Here is an 18,202-nt window from a genome sequence, read left to right on the forward strand (position 1 = left end):
GTCTTGGTGGGTGGTTTAAGGAGGAGCACTGGTGATGATGATGAGAGTGAGGAGGGGTTAATGATGAGAGGAAGAGGGGAGAAGAAGACATGATGATTATTGCTGAGCTTGTTGTGGTTATTGTGTTTTATTTATTTATTTATTTATTTTTGCGTTGAAGGGAGTGAAGAGATTTAAAGAGAAAATTTGATGGCTAATATTACTTGTTGTTCCACATGGATAGGTAATTATCACAATGCTATACCATCACACTGTCGACTTTCTCTCTCCGAAACTCCAGAAAGTTTTTGATCTAATAACCCTTTGTTGTATTGTACTTCGACCACCTAAAAGGCTAAAAGAGAGGCGGTGTTTTTTACTGTACAGAGAAGAGAGAGAGAGAGAGAGAGAGAGTAGGGCACCGGAGAAATATGCTTGTGTTTTTACCTTTACAATCTTTTGCCTCATTTTCTGTTAATTATTATTATTTTTTTTTTAAGATGGAAACATTACTTAATTAATTGGACATTGATAGCCTTGTGCTTGTGAAGTAATTTTTTTTATATTGTTCCTTAATTTTTTTTTATTTTTTTTTTTTTTGTTGGTAGATATTTTCCCTTTCAAAAGTAATTTGTTAACGCGGGTTTCTGGAATTACTCGGCTCCACTCTTGCCATGTCATCATTATGAGGGAAGACTCTTTGACTTAGGACCAGGTCAATGTTGTTGGATGGAGGAGACTATTTGACACATGATAGACCATCTCTTCCAAATGATTAGCTCTCTAATGGCCTACTCTCTAGTGGTCGGTGTTGTACCATACAAGGGTGCTCCACTGAGACCACCAGACCAGGATGCTCTACTGAGACCACTAGACCAAGGTGTGCTACCAAGACCACCAGACAAGGGTGCTCTACTGAGACCACAAGATCGCCTCTCCCGAACGCTCTATTGAATGAATATCCGTTAACCTAGACTACATATTTGTTGGTCTAGATATTTATTGGGTGGATATGAAGAGGCTGCATCTTGCCCGACGAATATTTGTATCTGTCGGCAAACATATCTTAGGACAGCTTTTGCGTGACCAAGTTTACCCGACGGAAGTCAGTCGCCTTAATTGCTTCGCAACGAACGTTGTCCTTAAGACATGAATTCTTTTTGTCTCCTAAGTCGTTTCTTTTGTTGGAGTTTGAGACCCTCTTGTCCCACATTGGTCAATAGTATTTTTTCATAAGCCTTTATATAGGCTTATTCCCTTTTCTTAGTAATTAGAACTTGGACCATTTGGAAATGGATTGAAGGCTTGGGCCTTATGGTTGTGTGAATTAGGCTTGAATATAATATAGCCTAAATACAATTAATATTAATTAATCAAGACAAGGGCCTTGGGCCTTGGGGCCTTGGAATCTAAAATTAATCAGATTCATTAATTTTAATTTTCGGATTAAAATTTTTAATTAATTTATTAATTAAAAAACGTTTTGATTAAAAGACACAGCTGTTAGAAAGAGTTGTACTTTTTGATTAAAAGATACAGCTATTAGAAAGAGTTGTGTGCTTTCAAATACACTGAACAGGTATTTGAAAGGGTGTGAAACAGCCTATATATTTGTAATCACATATCCAAGTGAGAATCATCTTTTCTTCCTCCTTATCTTCCGTACAAAATTTCCAGAGAGTAAACACACAAAGCAATTCGCTAGAGTTCTGTAATCCGGTGCGGGTTGTAGAATTTGGTAGTTGTATCCTGGTCGAGCAGACGTTGTAGAACCACAAGCACAAGAGTGGGACGAAAATACTGTTCGAAGGACATAGTTTTTACGCTAGCCTCTACCTTCTGTGATCAAGTTAGTATCATTGATATTATTATATTAGTTTATGTATTTATTGTATAATTTCATTCTGCACATCAAGTATATTTGGTAAATTAAAATATTAGAATTTCAAGTTCTGTTTATTTCTGTTATATTTGTTTATTTCTGAATTGTTCTCCAACATCTTTTTGTAGTGAAAGCGCACAAAAATAAAAAACTGAAAAAGAAAAACAAAATGGTTATTCAACCAGCCTTTAATTACTTAATTTTCTATATATTTGCCTTTTATTAGATATCTGCTACAAATTATTACATTCCAATTCGATTCAATATATCTACGTTGTATAAGTTCTATTACATATTGGGCATAATTTGCTCCTATATGATTATGAGTCATGATCCGTATATGGTTAGAAAACAAAGTTTCATCTGTACAATGAAGGTAGAGTTACAGAAATGAGAAGGACTGGTTAAAAGGCAGATAAAATGACTGAATCACTGGATTTTATCTAATATATATTAATTGTCGTTTTTGCCCTAATCATGAAATGTTGATTGCGATGAGAATAATTACAAAACTGAATGATTATGGTTAGGACCATAGGAAGCTGAAGATAATTAAGCAATTGAAAGGAGCTGGATAAAACAGATCGAGATTAATAGCTCAAGGTGATGATTTCAGCTCCTGATTGAGGCCAGTTCTTCTGTCATCTCATTGATAAAAAGTGACCAGATACTTAAGTACCTTTTGTTTCCTTTTCTTTCTGCTTGCTAGCTACGAACTTCAACAAAGTTGAAGGGGGAAACTTAATTAAGCAAAACATTTGGTGTAAGGGTTAATTAGGTTCTACAATGCAATTAACCACGTTTTATTAAATTACAGAGATTTAAGACGAACTTCACAAAAATGATTGAAGAGCAAGAATGTACAAGAATTTTGGCTAAGCCATATATAGAAGGGGAAGCATCAGCATGTGAGGCTCATTAATCGACTGTTCATATAAGCTACATAAATTTTTGCTGAATTTAAAATCTTCCAGACCTACAAGAAGAAGGTGATCATCATGTCAATACATTTAGTTACTTTGCCACGGCTATGATTATGATTCCATTTCCTGGGCCAACCCAAAAAGTCATACTCTTTGGAATCAAATTTAATCCTTTTCATAAATTTGGGGGAGCCATGGAGTAGAATACTGCATAAAGGTTAAGAGAAATGTTATGGGGCTCTCTTAGACGTGAGATTTTTTATGGACTCTCTGATGCTTCACAGTTTAATATCAATTCTCGTTTCAACATATAAAATATTGTGACAAAAACATGAAATGACAAAGAGTCATAAAGAGTCTCATCTTATAAAGAGTCCCCCTAGCATTTCTCAAAAAGTAAAGACCCGGCAGCCACCATGTCGGGCTCCACAACAAATTTACTCCAGCCCTAGGTAATTCTTTCTTTCTTTTGTTAAACTTCAAAACCAGTTAAACCAAAGGACTATAGTTTTGATTAAAAATAGAGCTTTGAACCATGCATTTCTGGTTTATTCTTACCCGTTATTATATTCACCCTCATCAACGGACTAAATAGAATAATTTCTGCAAGGGAGGAAAAACGGAAGTTATAAAATGGACTATTTCATAAAATGGACAGAGATTTATGACTGTTATGATTACTTAGCCAGAAATTCAATTATTAAGGGGCCAACGATCATATGCTTCGGTCCATATTATGAGTCATCCCACACTAGTCAAATTTCTCTCACGAGTATAATCTCTTACGTAAGATTGCACCAGCACAGAGGTATTCATCTTTTTTGTCTCTTTACTTCATTTTTCTTTGCTTATGAGGAAATTTTTCTTGGTAGATTTGGAGGTGGGGACTAACTAGTTTCATTCCTCATCTCTATCTTTAGGACAGAAGAGAGGAATTTGCGGTGCAATGAGAATGTGGGTTAAAGTTGGACATGATTGTTGTGTGGTAGAGATGATAACGTAGAGTGTGACTAGAAAGCAACTAGGAACCGAAACGAAAAGGAATAAAAAGTCAAACCACTTGTTGACTTCACACCATACTTCGTTTTTACTTCTTTGTCGGCTGACTCGAAACGTCTTCTCAAACAGGTCCGAAAACATAGCCAAATAGCCCAAAATTTGGGATCATGGGACGAGACATGCAGCAATGAGCTCAGCCCAAAATATTTCCAGTAGGGAATGATTTCCATTCCGGTTTTCTCCTTCTCACATTAAATAAACAAAAAAGAAGATTTGAAAAAGGAAATCAGAGTGCGAAAATAACACACAAATAAAACTCAGCAATAATTGAGCCACTAGGTTTAATTAATGTTTGTCCTCATAAACATAAAATATATGGCACCAAACTGCAGTTACTTAAATTTGATATTCATAGGATTAATCTCTAATAAGTTAAGAAGTAGGTTAATGTCAAGGTTTAAGGAACTTTGTTATGAACAGGCACGTAAGCATTACTTGCATAATTAATATTATTAATCTTTTCTACTATTATATGATATTGTGTTAGGTTAAATGGTTTCTCCGTCCATTCTCAAACAACTAATCGAATATTATTTTTCAACACGCACGTACTCATGATTTGACAAATTGTGGACTTCTTCATTTGCAAAATATATTTCAAATATTTAAACCTACGTTAGGTAGGTTGAACCGAAGGTTAGGTTGAATTTTGAAAGTGGTGATTTTACTTTATCAAATATAGAAGTATTTAAAAACGCTTAATTAGCTTTCTTCATGTAATTAAAAGCTTTGAATAGAAGACATTGTATATGGGTGCAGTAGTATGCTAGTGTTTCAACGTGCATGACAGCTGATGAGGGTGTTTCAAGAAAATGGGGCAATGGATGTTTGGCATGTTTTCTAAAAATCAAGTAAATATGTTAGGTAGACTAATTTTCTAGACCGAATTTACAGATTATGTGATGTTTCATCAATAAGAAATAAACATGTTAATCAACACTTAAATAATAATCAAATTATTAACAACTATGTCATATAGTTTACAAAATTTGATTTAAATAGTTGATTTCCTTAGCATCCTCCAAAAGTTCATGAGTAAAATAAGTTATCTTTAAGAGGAATATTATCAATTGATTAGATGGGGTTATCATATTGTCTCCCAAAATTCCATCTCCAGAATCTTCACATGTAACAACAAAGAAAAGGAAAACTGTACCACTTATTCAAAAATTAGGTTCAATGGATTCTAACCTAATTTCAAGTAATTCATCACTTGCTTAAAAAAGTAATCAGTAATGTGATGAGTAAGTTTGATTGAAATAGCAGCATTATGTATATGTTAATGGCAAACGCAAACTTTGTAGTACTAGTTTTATTTTCTCGATGGTTTTGTACAGCTTTGGAGAGCTATATACATGAGGATTTTTTCTCACTCTAATAATATGTAGAACCAAAATAAATAAAAAATTGTTTAAAGTCCAGAAAAAAATATTGTAGAACCTAAATAAATACAAATTATGAAAAGGGGACCCGTATTTGCCAGACCTTAATATAACAATCCAAGCTGCCACTATAAACAAAATAAGAATCACCAGAATAATCAGAATCAGTATTATCGACAGCTGCAGTCAAACACTTCACCGGCCGCCTGTGACCTTCCAACACAGCCAAACAGCAATAACTCCTGTTACGATAATCGCCAACTAGCCCTGACGATAATCTCCTCCAAACTCTAACACTATAATCTGCCGACCCACTACACACCAAATCTGCCACCACCGACAAACACAATACCGCCTTTGTGTGTCCCCTCAACGCACCCACCACCACCATGTCCCCCCCACCGCCGTCCGCACCACCATCTCTTTCCCAAACCAAAATCGACCGGTCGCAGGCACCGGAGTACAGCACGGACCCGTCGGTGTTAAAAGCCAAGGCATTCACAGCTGACTTGTGCTTCTCTAGAATTCCAACAAACCGTACTGACATTGACTTGTCTTTCTTCCACGTCCACACCTTTATTTTCTTATCCGCGGAGCCCGTGTATACAAACCTTCCATCACGTGATAAAGTTACGGCGTTGATGGCGTCGTCGTGGGCGTTGCTCACCGACTCCAAGCATTTAAAATCGGAAGTCCGCCATATTTTGAGTGTCCGGTCCCATGAAACGGAGTAGAGAAACGACCCGTCGTTGGATATGGCTAGAGCGGAGACGGTGTCGACGTGGTGCACCCAGGTGTACTTCTTGTGGCGCCGGATTTGCACGTAGTTCTTGGGGAAAAAGAATCTTGTGGCACGGTCATTTAGAGTTGGGAGTGTGGCTATACATTTTAGTTTTTCATGCGTGTCGGTCGTGTTGATTTTCCAGACTCGGATTTTATGGTCTTGGTGAGCACTGAATAAGAGCTTGTTGCGGTCGTCCCCACTCCCAACAACCACCAGAGACTTTACAGTGCTGGGAGTGGCTACCACCTTGTTGTACTGTGGATTTGAAGGATGTGATAGGATACTACTCCACGCTGTAATCCGGCCGTCGGATGAGCCACTGTATAAGAAGTTTCCAGAAAGGGCTAAGGTACAGATGTATGACTGGGATTGGAGGGTGGCTATGCAGTGGTGGTGGACACTTGGGGATCGCAGTACTTCTAATTGGCTGGATTTTGATGGAGTAAGAGAAGGAACAGAAGGGAGACTTGGCTGGGACGATAGGGAGGAGGAGGTTGATGACACAGAGTGAAGACCGGATGTCGTGGAGCTAGAGGTTAAGGATTCTTCAGTAGATTCTTTTGTGTGACAGGGCAAGGGGAAAGGAACAAGTCCCATAATATTGAAAAGGAAAATAGAGAAAACGCAGCTATAACTATATGATGGAGTTTACATTCTTATACAGAGATCGAAATGACCTGAAACGTAGAGAAGCTTAATTTGTCGATCGAGTCTCGAAATGTGCAAGTACCTTCTTTTGAGACGCTAGGTTATTATATATATAATATAGAATTTCAAGAGAAAGCCAGATTCTTCCACCAAAAGTAGGTACTGGTGTAGGATGGCAGCGAGGGGGGCAGATTCTCTGCTCTCCTACTTTTTGTGTCTTTTTGTTTGTGCGGTAACGATTAAGTCATGTTAAAATTTTATATTACTATTTCTTTTTATCTTATTATCACTATAAAAAAATAATATAAAATATTGATGTGACTTAATCGTGACCACACAAAATAGAAAGGCAAGGGAAGTGAAAGGGCAGAGAATCTGCCTCGGCAGTGAGATGTCCTATCGTATCAATCGGCCGTGCCTAATAATTAGTTAAGGATTTATGGGTTCACGTACGATTTGATGAACACCAGTGGCTTTGTATGCTGGTGCTAAGGGTTGGTTTGGTATTGCTGTGCTTTGAAAAAAAACTGATTATGCTGGTGCTAAGGGTTGGTTTGGTATTGCTGTGCTTTGAAAAAAAACTGATTATGCTGTGCTGTGAGAATAAGCAGCTGTGAAATAAAGCAGCAGAGTGTTTGGTAAACTTTTTTGTAAAAGTGCTTTTGAAAAAAAAAAACAGTATTATAGTGTTTAGTAAACTTTTATGTAAAACAGATGTGAAAAAAGCCAGTTTTTCAAAGCTGGGTTTTGCAACTTCTTGTTTTTGGCTTTTTTCACTCAAAACTGTGAAAAAAAGCTGAAGCTGAATGTTTACCAAACACAAAAATAGCCCCTAACTTTTTTTTATACCAATTTTTTTCAGAATCACCTCAATACCAAACCAGGCCTAATACAGCTGAAGTAGCAATATTATGGGGTCTGTGTAGTCCGTAGCTGATTAGGTTGAAGCGCTTAGAAGTTGGGACATATATACATCCCATGTGAAATTGATCCTTTGAAGATGGGCTGTATTCTATACTTTAACATGTAGCGTGCTTTGGATTGTTTCTTAAGAAACACTAAAATCAACTCATGAAGGTGTGAGCTGACCTTTATAAAGGTATTCTTCACTGAAAAAACAAAAAAAGATTATTAGATTAGTTTGCACTGATGCACGATTGATCTATATATGTTCTCGTCTAAAACTGAAAAGGTTGAATAATCTGGTGGACGTGGGTCCAGTGCTTTTCTTCTTTCAAACTCTTGAACTTGTCGACCAAGTAACATAATCAATATCATTTCACACTGTTTTTTGTAAGATTCCGCTGGTATATATTTTCTTTACCGGCTGCCAAACTTTGGCTCATTGAGGACGACCAGTTGTACCTAAATGCAAAAGAAATTAGTTACCCTTAATTTCGTCAAAATTGAAGAAGAAATAAAGGATAAGTTAAGATCGAAGGTTCCTATAAGATCAGCTGCGGGGATGCCCAGGAGTCATATATTACATGTAACCAGGATTAGGGATCATTCGTTGTAATTATTATTATTTTGGGAAAATTAGAATACCTTACAATTTTTCTATATATATCATTTAGATTAAACATGTGTGTCTTTTTTAAATTTGATTAAAGTGCTTTGATCAATAGTCATCTCTATTTTTTAAAATTAAAATAATTTCTGAATTTATCCTTTTATCTGCATGATGCACTTTTCCTTATTTAGTGGAGATATTAGTAATTAAACTATATCTTCTCTTCTTCCAAATATATTTTTTCGATCACAGTTTTTTTTTTTTTTTTGGTTATGCAAACATTTAATATTATTTTTTTTCCAAATGGTTTTTTCTTTTTCAAATAGTTGGTGATCAACATAAAAGCTTTGTGTAGTTTTTTCAAATTTTTTGTGAAATTATATATATTTTTGCTGTTTTTTTAATTATAGTTGTTGATGAATTGTTAATAGGTACAATACATTACGTATATATTATATGCAGTTATGTTTGAATTTACAAAAATTATTAATTGGTACGTTTATTTGCAATTTTGGTACGTTTGATTTAATAGATATTGTTAATATTGGTACATTATGTGACATCCCGTCCCGAGATTATTAAAACGTACGTGCGAAATGACCTTTTTGCCCCTAGTTTGTTTTCGTTATGTTGTTTGGTTGTTTTGTGTGTTGTGGCATGTGCTGGGCCACACACACACACACATTCACACTCCCTGTCTCTCTCTGCCCTTCTCTGTCTCTGTCCCGTGTCTCTCTCTCTCCCTTCCCATTCACCATAAACGTACGGACAAACACACACTCACTCGAACGTTCACAGATCGAGGAAACCAAGGACACAGTTGAGCTTGTGAGGTCGAGGGGAGCACAGCCATACCATTTTCAGGTAAGAAATTCGTCGTTTTCACGTCGATTCGACGATGTCCGTTTTGAGCACTGTTCATGCAAACATTGATCTAGCTCGTTTCTGGGAATTTGAAGCTCTTAGATGTCTTAGTGAGGTCCTAAGGAGCATCGGAGTAGCTCGTTGGACGAAATTGGACGTCGGAATCGTGGGTTTCAAAGTTGGCCGGTTTTTTAGTTTTGAGACAGGTATGATCTCGTGAATTTTAGGCTTTAAAAGTAGTCTATCGTGATTCTACAAGTCCTAAGCTTCATTTTGGTTCAAGAATCATGAAAAATGGTTGAAAAACGAGTGAGAAAACACGATTTGAAATTTTTCCAGTTTTCCGGCGCCGGCGACGTCGCTGGAGAAGGTGACGGAATATTCCGTCAAATCTGACGGAATATTCCTGACGCCGTTGACGGAATCCGTTAGAGATAACGGAATATTCCTCACGGCGTCAGTTGACGCCGTCCGTGTGCGCCGCACGTGCTTGCGCGTGGCCGGCGTGTGTGGCGGAGGAAATTTTTTCTAAAAATATGGTTGTGATCCTGAGGTTGTGTAGAGCACGTTGGTATATTCATTTGACCATTTTGAGCAATGTATGAGAAGTTATTACGAGAAGTTGGTTATGTGCTTTAAAGTTAACGTTTTTATAGTTATTTCGCATATAGGTGACACGTACCCCGAGGACGAGCGTTCGCACTCGAGGCAGGGGGGCTACGACCCTTCCACTTATCAGTGAGTGGGCTTTTGTTTTCCGTATATACCTATATACATTTATATTCCCAAAAATTGATTAAAAAGGGTTATTTACGTTATGCCATGCACCATATTATTATTGTTTATGAATCATCACATGCATTAGTAGTGACATACATTTATATATACGTATTGGGTGCCGTGGACGCACAGGTAAGTGCCAGGTAAGTGGTATGCATGTTTATATTCAGTAGTAGTTTGAGATGCTTAGAGAGCTCATAACCTGCACCCCCGGTGTTAGTGCTCCCGCCCAGAGTAGGGCACAGTCCTTCACGTGATGTTCACCTCCTGCACCACACGCTCAGCTTGGATCCAAGTTAGGTGCACAGTCCTGTCGTACAGACCACTTTAGGTGGTTTCGACTCGTAGGTGACCCGCGATTATTCGCACAGCCTTCACGTGATCGTAGCACTAGAGCGTACATATATATTACACCCAGGCCTGTCGTACAGACCACTTTAGGTGGTTCCGACTCGTGGGCAGGTTCAGTTATTGAGTTTGAGATTTGAGCTCTATATGCAGCCGTACAGGTCACGTTAGGTGACTCCGGCTGCCAGATGTTATGCTTTTGATGTGATTTATACCTGAGCACTTGCATTTCATTATGAGGTTCTGACATGGCATATTCTTGAGCATGATTGGCATACCCTTGAGCATGTTTGGCATATTTATACATCCGTATATATGTTTATTTTATGGGAAGTATACAGGTTTTACGGCGAGGGGTTAGAATGTATTTTGCTAAATGGTTTTCAAAGAGCTTTGTTTTTGCCCACTCACGCTTTTGTTTTGCGCCCCTCCAGGTTCTAGTTGATTAGCAGTCTCGGTGGTTTCCCAGAGGGCTTGTTCGACATTTCTGACAGATACTCACCAGCGTAGGGTCACCTTCGGGTGTACTTATGTCGCAATTTTTCTTTTGGACTGCTATAGTCTTGCTCTGAATTTGTATCTCACTTATGCTAGCACTTGTCTTAGTACTTTGTATGCTAGTTTTTAATTATTCGTACTTTTATATTACTACTCTATTAGCTTCCGCACGTGCACATGGTTACGTTACCTTCGTGTGATGGCCAGCACGCCCTGATCTTGGTAGGGGTGTGTCACATTATTTTTATTTGTACACATTGTGTATTGGTACGTTTATATTATTCTCAATCCTATTTTTTCTTAAAGTACTAAAAGAAAATTTTCTTTCGGTACGTTTGATTTTGGGGGATTTAAAAATATTTTAAATTATTTTGGAAAGAAAATATCTTAAATCGTAGATAATTATTGCTAATGTCACATCCCGGCCCGAGCCCCCACCACATCCCTGGCTCGACTCCACCGTAGCACGATATTGTCTGCTTTGGGCCCCTACCACGCCTTCACGGTTTTGTTTCTGGGAACTCACACGAGAACTTCCCAGTGGGTCACCCATCCTGGGATTGACCTCGCACGAACTCGCTTAACTTTGGAGTTCCTACGGAATCCGAAGCCAGTGAGTTCCCAAAAGGCCTCGTGCTAGGTACAGATGGGAATATACATATAAGGCTTACAAGATCCACACCTCTGGGCTATGTGGGATCTTATAGGTAAATTGTAGCATTATTGTGAAAATAATTTTGAATCAAACCAACTTTTTTTTTTAAATTTTTTTTTTAAATTTTTTATTTTTACAATTATCTCTAATAGAGGAGAGTGTAATCAAAATGCTAGATTATAGGAATTTTGTTACAATATAATGTGCATATAGAACCAAAATTATGACAAAAAAAAATTGTTTAATCAAATCACTAAAATGCATGAATGTTTGATCTAGAAAATGCAAAATTGAGGCGCCTATATCAAAAGATCTCTATTATTTTTTCAAAAAAGGGCTGATTAAATCAACGTTATGTTGTGTTAGCTTTCATTTAAACAAAAATTTAAGAATAGTGTTAAAGAAAAAGTAGAATATATAATAGCACAAAAATCAGATTGTTTAAATATCTATATGAATTAAAGAAATTAACAGTTATGATCATAAGTAATATTTTTATGATTAACGGGTCAATTTTTTTCTAATTCATTCGAACGCTTAAAAGTTACTACGTAAAAAGAACAAATGACTTCAATCATAACATTTGTAGGGCTAAATGATGTAATATTATCAAAGAAAAACATTTTTCCTTGTTACTGAAAATGAGAGGACCAATTATTGGCTCGGTGGACAAGTCACGAACAAGCAAACATTGTAAGGATATTGGTGGAAGAAAATAAAAATATAATTTTCTTTATAAAAAAATGAAAAAACTGTATATTCAACTATACTGCTGACAGTATCTGTTCGTCCTAACTGTATTCAACTGTATCTGTGTACGGTGCCAAATCCAAACCAAAAAATGTAATAAATAATCGGTAAATCTAATCCTAGTCAATAAACCAGAAATTAAAGAGAAAAACTAAAACAATAGTAACAGGAATCCAACTGCCAACACGACACTGGGGCCCCACAAACGCGGAGCGGAACCCAGGTGGTCCCCTGCAGCAGACGTGTCCCTCGCCTGGTTGGACGGCGTAGACGAACTAGTCGTACCGTCGTAACTGGGATTGGCGCCGTACAGCGACTGGATTCCCAAGACGTCGTCGTTTGCTAGCTCAACCTTCTTCGTCCGCGACGCGATCGTCGGGTACATAATCGCCCCCTCCACCGACGAGTGCCCCAACCCCAACAGATGTCCGATCTCGTGCACCGCGACGGACTCCAGATCAACGGCCGACGTCACGGAGGATTTGCTGATGTCACCGGTGATGACCCAGTTCTCGTCGCCGTCCAAGTGGAACCTCCCGCTCGGGGGCGAGAACGCGTGCGCAAGAGTCCCCAAAACCCCGTCGAACGGCTCGCCGTCGCCGTGGTCGCCCTTAAAGAATCCTATCTTGATGTCCGCCGAGTCGAAAGTGGTAGTTTCTGTAAAAGTCAACGTCGTCGCCTCCGACCACCGTTGGAAGGCGCTGACGAACACGGCTTTTACAGGGTCGGAGAGCTCATTCTCTGGCACGAAAGCGTAAGTGAGGTCGCGGCGGTTCTGCGGCCAGACGGGCGTGCCGGGGAAGAAAGTGTAGTGAGAGACGGTATGGAACTTGGTGGCGTTGTACGACGCTGGTTTTCCGGAGTTCATGGTGGTGGTGCCGTTGACTATGTCGGGGTTGCCGCATCGGGGTTTGACGAGGTGTTCGACGGTGGGGCCGTCGAGCTCACCGGTGACATTGAGGTTGAAGTTCGTTTGGTAGGTTTTAAGGGCGGCTTCGAGGTCGTCGTCGAAGTCGTCGGTGAGGTTGGCTGTAGGTAAATTTGGAATGTAGCCAAAGCGGTTGAAGTACTTTTTGAGCTTACCGAGGCCGTCGACTTTTTCGCCGGCGTGGCAGTTGCCGAAGTTTTTGAAGGCGTCCCAAGCACCAGGAATGGTGGCATTTGGGACGAGGTAGGATGGTATGGAGGAGATGTTGGGGAAGAAGCGAGCTGAGGTTTGCGAAAGTGATGAGAGGCATAGGGCAATGGCGAAAAGGTGGAGTGGAAATTGGAGATTCGTCATGATTAACTTTAGGTTTTTTGTTTTGTTTGGATTTTTGGTGGTTGTGAGGTTTTTGAAGATTGATTTTAAGAGGGAAGTTTGGAGTTTGAGAAAGTAAGAGTGGAGAAGGAGATATTAAAAAGAAAAGTTAGGGGCGGCGAAGACTTTGTGTAGGGTTCAATATTTGTCCAACTTGGTGAATATGTCTTTAGAAGTCTTTGTCAATCAAAATTAGTAAATTGAATTGCGTGTTTGATTTTTATTTTCTTTTAGGTGTGGGTTTCAAAACGGAGCTTCGAATGCTTGTGTGATAGAAGCTTCTTTGTAGATTCTTATAGGATTTTTTTAGCATGCTATAATGTATTTTGCATTCGAATGCTCACGGTTACATCATTTGTTAAGAACACAACGAACACGATTTGATGATAAAAAAACTCTACACCCTGGAATTTGATAAAATACTCAACATTATTTTTAAGAAAGTTAAGTATGCACAACTTTGAATAATTTGGTCTTATAGGATACTGCACTGATTTTAACCAATACCAACATGACCCTAATTAAGTGACGCTATCCGAATTAATTTTTATCTAATTCTACGTATTTTTATTGATGAGAATTAAAATGATGGATACAGTATATGTGTGAAAACAAAAAGAAAAAGAAAGAAAAAGGAAAATGAATGGAAGATGGATATATGTTTTGACTTGGATCGTTTAATTTAGTGATGATATGCGAATTGAAAGCGAAAAACGGTCAAAGTTGGGGGTTGAACTGCTTTTGTACTCCTGATCACGTAACGATCGATCCCCAGGAGGAGTTGTGGATGTTGTTGAGCTTATAAACGTCGACGTGGAACAAAATAACTGATTAAGAAATGTACATCTGGTTGGCCCTATCCCCGAAGATTCATCTTTCTATATCAATCATATTATCAGTTGGTCGCGCACACAGCCAATCATGTTATGGGGTCTTTATGTAGGTTAACTTGTTCAACTAGTATTTGGTACGTATTTGTATATTTTATAAAGCGATTTCAATTACAGTAGCACGTTCATATATTACTAACAGTCGTTCATGCAACAGTCTCTTTGTTTATTTTGATTAGTTTATCGTCTGCTGCACTTTTGGGATATATGTGTCCCAGTCAGCACAGTTTGGTTCTCTCCATTTGCATGTTGGACATTATTAAGGAGTTTGTTTATCTGCACACCAAAACTGATCATTTGTTTTCCCCCTTTTCAATTTCTTCCGTTCATTGCGAAAAAACCACCGAGTAATTTCATTCTCCCCATTCGTGCATGATAAAACAAAAAAAGATCTTTTGTATGCGAGAAAACATATGCGGAAAAGGCTAGTTTCTAAAGTTATCATTTTTTATGATATTTGTTTGCAAGGAAGGCCGCACCCCACCACCAAGATGTATCTTACTATAGACTTGTCCTAGGTCAGTTTCCTGTTTCTTGTGCTGTCTTGGGGGACAAGTACATGTATATTTCTAAATTCCTTCTTCTTTTTTTCTTTTTTGCTGAACAAATATATAGTTAGGACATGTACCAAAGTGAGAAAGCAGCCATTTGCATTTGGCTAGTTCAACCACATATATAATTGGGGGGCCATTCGACGTTGTGTGTATATACATCTATATCCTTAAATCCTTGTCATTTAGGGACTGACGCCGTATCAAAAGGCATAATACTACTTTCACGAGAGATTTTTCAGTGTGATATGTGTGCACTACATTTTATTATACAAATTGTGGGATATGTGTGCTAAAAAGTTAATAACTTAAAAAATAAAATTTCTCACCACTCCTATTAAAACACATGGTGTACCACTTGTGTTTCCGTCATAACTAAAAATTTCTCTTACTTTCACATTGAACCAATCAAGCTAGACCGCATGAGAGAATAAGAATATACTTTGGAGTGCGTAATGACTTTTTTAAAGTATCAATAACAACTTATTAAGTAAAAAAATAACGGTAATGTCAGCTAGACTAAAACTTTAAAATCCGAATCCTTGCCGGATTCTCTTTGTGAAGATTATTGGGATTTGTAAATCATGTTTGTTCATCGTACATTGTGCGGTCAAAAATCATTTTAATTTTTTTATTTAAAATTAAACACAAATAGTACCTAGCAAAAATTGACCATATGATGTACGATAAACGAACACAATTCACAGATCCTTAAGATCCACTCACAAAGAGGATCCTATGCAAATCACATGATGTGTCACTAATAAAAAATAAGCACGTTAATCAACATTTAAGTAATAATCCAATCATCAATAACCACATTATTTAGTTTCAAATTTTGGTTTTCCTAGCATCATCCAAAAAATAAATATATATAATCTAATCTAGATTAGTAGGCGGTATCTTCGTCTTCAACCCAATTGTTTTTCAATTTTAAACGCTCCTCCTCCCCTTGGTCTAGTTTAGACTTGTAGTATCGCTTTTAAAATAAAAAATTAGCCAAAATTAATTATTGAAAAATTAACAAATGTTTTTATTTTTTTGACGAAGGGTAAATTACATTACAACAAAGAACAAGTACAACAGAGACCCAAATACAATTTAAGCACAAAGAAAAGATGGCCGACAAAAACACAGAGGACAAAGCCTAAAGCCAGCCTTTGAGCCCAACCTGCACAATAAAAACAACACATAAATAACCCTAAATTAGGGCTTCACGCTCTTGAAGCTGCAGCCGCCGTCTCCAGAACACGCAACGATCAATACGAACCATCACCTCCCACTAGCACCTGAGATCACACCAGCAAGAACCCCATTACTAAAAAAGAAAAAAGCCGCATCATCCTCCAAGGACCAACAAATCAATTGCCACCACAAAACCGACGAAGCACGTAGGAAGAGAGGTCAATTGTCGAATCAAATTAAGTGCTTATTGCAGCCGATGATTGAAGATGATTGTAGTATTTATGTAATGTTCTATATGTGTCATTAAACAAACATGAAACCTTTAAAGGGATAGATCCTTATTTTTGTTATAAAAAATGAGGATTAGTTGTATAGTTCACACCACATCGAACTTTAACGATCCAGATCATCTATATTTTAAGTTGCCCCTCATAGACTATCCTTGCAAAATATTAGCTAAATCGGAGATGTTTAAGACATCTAATTGAGTTCAAAGAAATTAACGAATACTTTGTTATATAAGAAACAATGAAATTTTATCTTGATAATTAAATAGGTAAATGGTTTCAGATTGAATTGAATTTTTGCAAGAATGATCTATAAATCGAGACTTACAAAATAAACGGTTCGAATCATTAAAGCTCGATGTGAAATAGATTCCACACCTAATCCTCATTTAAAAAAAAAAAAGAAAATCCTTTTGCATAAAGTGCCTGAACAAACATATATGCCAATATGAACACAAACAAGCCAAAGAATTATAAGAAAGGTCAAAAGTCTTGGTTTCCATCATAATTCATTACTTTATTACAACCGTTTGTATATTCAGTTAAACATCATCCATTGCGTTATATACATACATGTAGAAAATGGAACCTTCGACAGCAGTAGTCCATATTTGACAACTTCCACGGTTCCTAATCAAATTATTTCTTTTTTCTTAATCCCCAGAAGGTTCCAAAACCTCACTTATTTAAATTTAATTAATTGTTTTCCTGTAATTAGAAGAAACCCTATCTTGTAATCAAGCGAGTCGTCGTCACATGAACAACGTGTTCGCCTTTGAAAATACATGGAAAGACCGCGTTTTCAATTCAGGCTGCCACACAAACCGTATAATATGTGGTTATATATAGACCTAAATCCCTCCCAAACCAAAACCATCATTATTTTTACTTACTAAATTGGAAACAATTACTCAGCGAGCAATGGCAAGCATCCCGAACCACGAAAACTCATGGGCCGATCAGTGGGACTACAACCCCGACCCTCTTCCTGCTTCCTACACCAAGAGCTCCGGGGGCGGTGCAAAGGCGAAATATGGTAAAAAAGTGGAGGAAGGGTTTGGGAAGACGAAGGCAGTTGCAGCAAACGGCATGAACAAAGTGAAGGTCGGGACTCAATTTGGGTTCCACTGGATCAAGGACAAGTGCCACAAGACTACCGGAAAACAGTAGGGCTAAGTACATAGCTACACAGCTTGATCGTTCTTTGATTTTAGTGACCTTCTGTTTGTTGTTTTTGTTGTATATTTTGTACACGGATTTGATTGTTTATACTCTGGTTAATAAATGATTTTTTGATTTGTATCCGAATAGGAGTAAGAATTTATGGTTTTTTTATACAACTTTTTACTCAGTTTATGATTCGAATTCTTTTTCTTATATATTACTACTGAATTTAAACTAGTCGACGCCAAACAGAGCTTTGTTTCTTGATCACTAATCAACTTAATTAGTTGATTCATGAAACCTAACAATCTCCGGTACTGTGGATCAAATCACAATTTATCCTTCCACGACGAATCGTTTGAACTATCCGTTGTTTCTAAGCGCCATCATTCAATTAGTTGGAAAATCTCATATACGATTCCACCCATCGGACCCATCCGTTGTTTAACAAGGTGGTTAAATTGAGGACGATATAAACACTATACCGGATTTTATACTGATTTCACCTCGCTCTGATGCACAGAAACAAAGACATTATAGAAAACTTAATTGAGGAGTTAACCTACACAGTATTAATCTATGCGTATTGCTGAAGCTCTCCGTACTTGCACGCTTCTGCAACAAGAAATATAACATAAACAGCCTACGCAATTATTAAAACCGATTTGCTTATTTAACAAGAAAACGTAATTTCAAAATAAACTATATAATCTGTTAGTAATTAAGTTGGGCATGTTCTTGTTGACATATCGTTAAAAAT

At 37.6% G+C, this 18,202-nt stretch overlaps 2 protein-coding genes across 2 annotated transcripts; both read right to left on the minus strand.

Annotated features, from left to right (window-relative positions):
• Positions 1 to 5,128: 5,128 nt before the first annotated feature.
• On the minus strand, positions 5,129 to 6,868 carry LOC137738307 (protein JINGUBANG-like). The gene has a single exon (XM_068477945.2). It carries the CDS (start codon positions 6,604 to 6,606, stop codon positions 5,299 to 5,301), a length of 1,308 nt encoding a protein of 435 aa, XP_068334046.2. The 5' UTR covers positions 6,607 to 6,868; the 3' UTR covers positions 5,129 to 5,298.
• A 5,149-nt stretch (positions 6,869 to 12,017) lies between these two features.
• LOC137738187 (metalloendoproteinase 2-MMP-like) lies at positions 12,018 to 13,448 on the minus strand. The gene has a single exon (XM_068477816.2). It carries the CDS (start codon positions 13,345 to 13,347, stop codon positions 12,217 to 12,219), a length of 1,131 nt encoding a protein of 376 aa, XP_068333917.2. The 5' UTR covers positions 13,348 to 13,448; the 3' UTR covers positions 12,018 to 12,216.
• Between the last annotated feature and the right edge of the window lie 4,754 nt (positions 13,449 to 18,202).

This window comes from Pyrus communis, chromosome 13 (assembly GCF_041283825.1).
Source record: "Pyrus communis isolate YQ-2024b chromosome 13, ASM4128382v1, whole genome shotgun sequence".
NCBI lineage: Eukaryota > Viridiplantae > Streptophyta > Magnoliopsida > Rosales > Rosaceae > Pyrus > Pyrus communis.

What these genes read in the sequence shown, in the direction of transcription:
- LOC137738307 (XM_068477945.2), bottom strand. Translation starts at nt 6,606, where the DNA reads ATGGGACTTGTTCCTTTCCCCTTGCCCTGTCACACAAAAGAATCTACT.
- LOC137738187 (XM_068477816.2), bottom strand. Translation starts at nt 13,347, where the DNA reads ATGACGAATCTCCAATTTCCACTCCACCTTTTCGCCATTGCCCTATGC.